This window comes from Danio aesculapii, chromosome 9, assembly GCF_903798145.1.
Source record: "Danio aesculapii chromosome 9, fDanAes4.1, whole genome shotgun sequence".
Lineage (NCBI taxonomy): Eukaryota > Metazoa > Chordata > Actinopteri > Cypriniformes > Danionidae > Danio > Danio aesculapii.
Genome location: NC_079443.1, coordinates 49,331,656 through 49,337,479, shown reverse-complemented (window position 1 = coordinate 49,337,479; position 5,824 = coordinate 49,331,656). Strand labels below are relative to the sequence as shown.

At 33.3% G+C, this 5,824-nt stretch overlaps 1 protein-coding gene across 1 annotated transcript; it reads right to left on the bottom strand.

Moving 5' to 3' along the window:
• Window positions 1-1,173: 1,173 nt before the first annotated feature.
• On the bottom strand, window positions 1,174-5,382 carry LOC130235492 (keratin, type I cytoskeletal 18-like). Its single transcript, XM_056466080.1, has 2 exons — window positions 4,920-5,382; window positions 1,174-1,187 (listed from the first exon to the last, which is right to left on the bottom strand). The coding sequence occupies exons 1-2, from the start codon at window positions 5,380-5,382 to the stop codon at window positions 1,174-1,176; spliced, it is 477 nt and encodes a 158-aa protein (XP_056322055.1).
• Between the last annotated feature and the right edge of the window lie 442 nt (window positions 5,383-5,824).

Here is a 5,824-nt window from a genome sequence, read left to right as displayed (position 1 = left end):
GCGTATTGAACCGTGGATGTCGTACCGAACGGTTCAATATTATATTGAGAATCATGGCATCCCAAATATATATATATATATATATATACATATATATATATATATATATATATAATATTAGTCCATTTTACTTAAATTAATTTACATGTATTTAAAGTAATTAACTGTTTTTTAGGTAAATTTAATTAATTTACTCCTAATTTATTTGTTTTACTTATTTTATACAAAGGGATGCAGGGATCATTTTCTGGAGTTAAACTTTTTTTATGAACCTTTTTAACTGGTTTATTAAAAAGATTCATTCATTAAAAGCAGTTCTTGTTCATTAAAAGTGTTTGTAGCAAATCAAACTCATAAACCAGAAAGAAGTAAGATATTGGGGTTTGCCTTTCGTAGCTGGTAATCAAACAAACAAACAAAAAATTTAAGCAACTGAATTAAGTTTTTAATTAAACTTGTAAAAACACAGCCAAAAACAGTTGAAGTCAGAATTATTAGCCCCCCTGTTTATTTTTTCTCAAATTTCTGTTTAACGGAGAGAAGATTTTTCAACACATTTTTAAACATAATAGTTTTAATAACTCATTTCTAATAACTGATTTATTTTATCTTTGCCATGATGACAGTAAATAATATTTGACTAGATATTTTTCAAGACACTTCTATACAGCTTAAAGCGACATTAAAAGGCTTAACTAGGTTAATTGGGTTAACTAGGCAGGTTAGGGTAATTAGGCAAGTTACTGTATAACGATGGTTTGTTCTGTAGACTATCGAAAAGAAAAAAAACAGCTTAAAGGGGCTAATAATTTTGAACTTAAAATGGTTTTTATCCTAAAATGGTTAAATGGTAAAATCTGCTTTTATTCTAGCTGAAATAAAACAAATAAGACTTTCTCCAGAAGAAAAAATATTATCAGACTTAGTGTGAAAATTTCCTTGATCTGTTAAACATCATTTGGGGCAAATTCAAAGGGGGGCTAATAATTCTGACTTCAACTATATATATATATATATATATATATATATATATATATATATATATATATATATATATATATTTATATATATATATATCTATATATATATATATATATAAGTAAGTTTAATTGATTTATTTATTCGTTATTGATTCATTTGACTTATTTTACACATAAAACACACAGAAAAGTTTCATTCACTGAAATCTGAAAGCAGAAAGCAGAGGGTTTGTAGCAAATTAAATTACATTAATCAAGTTAAATTCTCAGGCTGAGGCTGTGCTGTGATTGGTTCATCAGATGTAAACATACACCTGCGTATTTCTCATTTATTTGCAGAAATGACATACTCAGTATGGTATGTGGAAGTAGTATTGGATTTGTTGGCAAATGTAGAGTAAGGTGTCAATTCTGAGTCATAAAAATCTTTTTAAAAAGGTGCTTAAGAATGATGTTTGACACATAAATCATTACAACACCTTCAGGTCATGTTTACTTTTAACATCTAAAGTTTGATACTGTCACCTCACAGCAAGAAGGTCGCTTGTTCAAATCTCGGCTGGGCCAGTTGGCCTTTCTCTGTGGAGTTTGCGTGTTCTCCACATGTAGACTTGGGTTTCCTCCGGGTACTCCGGTTTCCCCCACAGTCCAAAGACATGTGGTATAGGTGAATTGGGTAAAACAAAATTATCTATGTATATTTAAATGTTATGAAATAAATTAGGATAAATTATGACAACTTTTATGTAAAATAGTTTGTTATATTTATCTTCGGCTCTCAATGATATTTGGTTTTTGGCCCTTCATACGAAAGAGTTTGGGCACCCTTGGTTTAAATCAATGTTATAATTCTTTAATGAATTAGAAAGAGTATTTGTGATTTCAAGTAATTTTTTTCAGATTATTTATTTGATGAGAAGGTTATGTATGAGGGTTGAAAAATGTTGATTTGTACAAAGCTGAATTGGGTAGAAATTGAGTTTTGCTTTACCTCTCAGTTATCAACTGGCAACCAAAGAGAATTGAGTGATTTCTTTTTAAATATAAGAATTATGAAACAGTGAAGAAAGAAACAAACAGAAAACAATTAATGAAACAGCCCACAATAAATAAACAAATAAATAATAACAATAAACATTGACATTGTCATACTTACTCCCAGGGCCATTTATATCAAAATTGATATTTAGCAGCACTGTAATGGTGTTTCATAACATCTAGTTTTTATGAGGTGGGATGTTAACGCTTAACCTCTAACCTGCAGGACCAGGACATACATGCATACACTACGGACAATTTAGCTTACCCAATTAAGCTACAGCACGTCTTTGGACTGTGGCGGAAACCGGAGCACCCGGAGGAAACTCACGCCAAAACAGGGAGAACATGCAAACTCCACACAGAAATGCCAACTGACCCAGCCGGAGCCAGTGACCTTCTTGTTGTTCTTGCTACTCACTGCTCCAAAGTGTCGCCAATAAAACGAAGTCAATATAACAAAAATAACAAAATAAATAACACTAATAAAACAATGACAAAATAAAAATGTTTAACAAATATTAACCGGTGTTCTGAACAACAAATATTGCATTTAATATATTTATATTTCATTTTAAAATTATATTTGAAAAAGTATTAGCATGCACTGAAAAAAAGGCTGAATTTAAACATTATATTTAGTCATGTTCAACTTAATTTGTTTAAATTCAGCCCATATAAGTTGTTTGCACCCACTTAGCTTAAAGAAATGTGTAAATCCAATGAATATTTTTTTTCAGTGTGCTGTTTATCTCCTTAAAACTTTAAGAACACATCCTGTTTTTATAATATGTTTTTAGGAAATACTTTGCTCCACCTCGTCTTCAAAATAAATTCTTGTCTGAAAAACAGTTTCCCCTCATGGCCACAAGAGGGCAGCAGAAGCCTCTTGAAACCCGTCCACCGATATGAAGGACTGAGGGATACGGCAAGTTAATGAGAATTATTTGTATTATTTATTAAATTATCCATTTATTGTATTCTATTAACGTCTACGCCAACCCTAAACCCAACCATCACAGTGATGTAAAAACAGTTATGCGTAGTATTATTCATATTATTCATTAATAGACCCATATTAAAGGATCACAGTGCAGCTCCAAACTAATATTTAATGGTCATTCTATATCTTTACACTTCAGCAATATCCTTTAAAACACTACATGTTGCCATTATGCTCACAAGGTTTAATACTTTACTAATAAATATCTAATAAGTAATATTCAATAGGTCCGAAAAGCATATGTAGTTTCAAATCTGTTATTGTGAATGATGAGGAAACATTATTTAATAAATTTTTTGACATTTTCTTTTCAGAAAGGTTATTTGAAACATTAAAGTAGCCTGTTTACTGTAATTTTACTATAATGTTTGTACATTTAGTTTGATGCGAACAACAAAATGGGACTATACTACACACATGTATTTGAACTCAATTATTTATCATTCCAAACGAAACATTTAACTCACATAGCTATGAAGTGATCCACAAAACACACAGTTCAATTAGGCCTGTCACAATAATCAATATATCGACTTATCGTACAACACATGGACATGACCTCAATAATTTTTTGGTGATGCGATATATATCGCCCATACATAAGAACAATTCTAGCGACATTTTAGCTGATTGTGCAACATCTCTATCTCTATTGGAGGTGTCAGTGTCAGAATGGTTAAAAAAAACAGCATAGTATTTATTATACATTATTATAGTATACTTTCATGTGGGTGTCTGACAACTGAAAATAGATCTGGCAGCAGATATCACAGCCTCTGTTACTTTTTACCTTGCACTATTTTGTTAGCTTTTATTATTATTTATTTGTTTAGGATATGCGTTTTCACATTCTGATTCCAATGCCTGATTATTACATTGTTAAAATGACTGAAATTAAATGAAATATTTTTAAGAATAAAATATTCTTATGGAAAATGTTCTTTGGAAGAGTGTACTTGCAGTTTGATGCTGTTATATTTTATATTGTCATTCTGGCATTATATAATGAGTGGCATAAAATGACAATAAAATCATTAATCACAATATATTTTGGTGTAATATATTGTCAATGGTGGAAAGAGTACTGAAAAATCATACTCAAGTAAAAGTACCATTACATGCCCAAAAATGTAGTGCAAGTAACGTAAAAGTATCAGTTGTAAATATTATTCGAAGTGGGAGTAAAAAGTAGCCCCTTTTTTTTTTAGATATTTTTTTTCGGGTTTTTCCCCTTTATTGGATAAGAAAGTAGAGAGAACTGACAGGAAAGCATGGGAAGTAAAGAGAGGGGAAAGATCGACATAGGACCGCAAGACGGAATTGAACTCGGGTCGCCGTGAGCACTGGAGTGCATGTGTCGACGCACTAACCACTACACCACTGGCGCCGACAAAGTAGCCCTTTTAAAAGTACTCAAGAGTAGTGAGTATTGAGTATCATGATCTGAACGGCTCATGCATTTACATGCAATTTGTGCACAGATGTGTAAACGTAACATTCTGTAGTGCATTAGTAATTGTTTAAGGGCATTTGGTGGTTTCAGTCCTCCTACAGTAAACGTCCATCTTCTCATCAGTGACATGCAGTCTACAAAGTCTCTTGATCTATGTGTGTGAAGATTTTAGACATCATCTTGCACACTTTTAATGCTTCCAAACGGTTTGTTGCTTTTATGAAGCGCCAATGTCTCGCAGTTCTTCAGTACAATGCAAATTACTTTCTATGTGCAATTTGATTGGACAAGAATCACAGGACTGATTAATCTACTTTAGTCAATCCCCAGAGACAAGAAAATAAAGTAGTGACTGTAGGTTGAAGGAAAGTAATGGAGTAAAAGTACCAATACTGCACTAAAATTGTACTCAAGGGAAAGTAGAAGTACACATTTTTAAAACTACTTAGTATATTCTTCTCATAGGCGCTCCAGTCTCTGCCGCTGTCGGCTCCTTTCCTCAGCAGAGCCTCTTTGATTTGCTCCTCCAGTTTATTGTTGGACTCCTCCAGGAGCCGCACTTTTGACAAATACCCGGCCAGACGGTCATTCAGACCCTTCATGGTCTCTTTGTCATCAGCCGGGGCGAAAGCATTGCTGTTGATCTGCAGTTGCGGACGCAGAGTATTTGCCAGATTCCCAATAGCGGATGCAGAAATGCCTCCGAATAAATTGCCCCTGGAACCAATCCCACCCGACTGGAGCTGGAGAAACTCCTGGAGGTGTTTCTGAACGACATGGTGTGGTTTGGAGAGTGTGTGTGGCTTTGCGAGATGCAGTGTGTGTTGGTTTACCTGCAGCAGGTTGTGTGAAGGGGGTTTGAGAGCTGCTTTATATATAGACCCGAGGCTGTGCTGTGATTGGTCCATCAGATGTAAACCTACACACACTTTTAATGCTTCCAAACAGTTTGTTGCTTTTATGAAGCGCCAATGTCTTGCAGTTCTTCAGTATGATGCAATTTACTTTCTATGTGCAATTTGATTGGACAAGAATCACAGGACTGATTAATCTACTTTAGCCAATCCCCACAGACAAGAAAATAAAGAAGTGACTGAAGGTTGAAGGAAAGTGGTGGAGTAAAAGTACCAATACTGCACTAAAAATGTACTCAAGGAAAAGTAGAAGTACACATTTTTAAAACTACTTGGTACATTACAATTCCTGATAAAAACTACTCAATTACAGTAATTTGAGTATTAGTAATTTGTTACTTTACACCACTGAATATCGTACAACAAAAAATAGATATCGTGACAAGTCTGAGTGCAAAATGATGACTTGAGAACGAAACTATATCTAAATCTGACA

What these genes read in the sequence shown, in the direction of transcription:
- LOC130235492 (XM_056466080.1), bottom strand. Translation starts at nt 5,382, where the DNA reads ATGGACCAATCACAGCACAGCCTCGGGTCTATATATAAAGCAGCTCTC.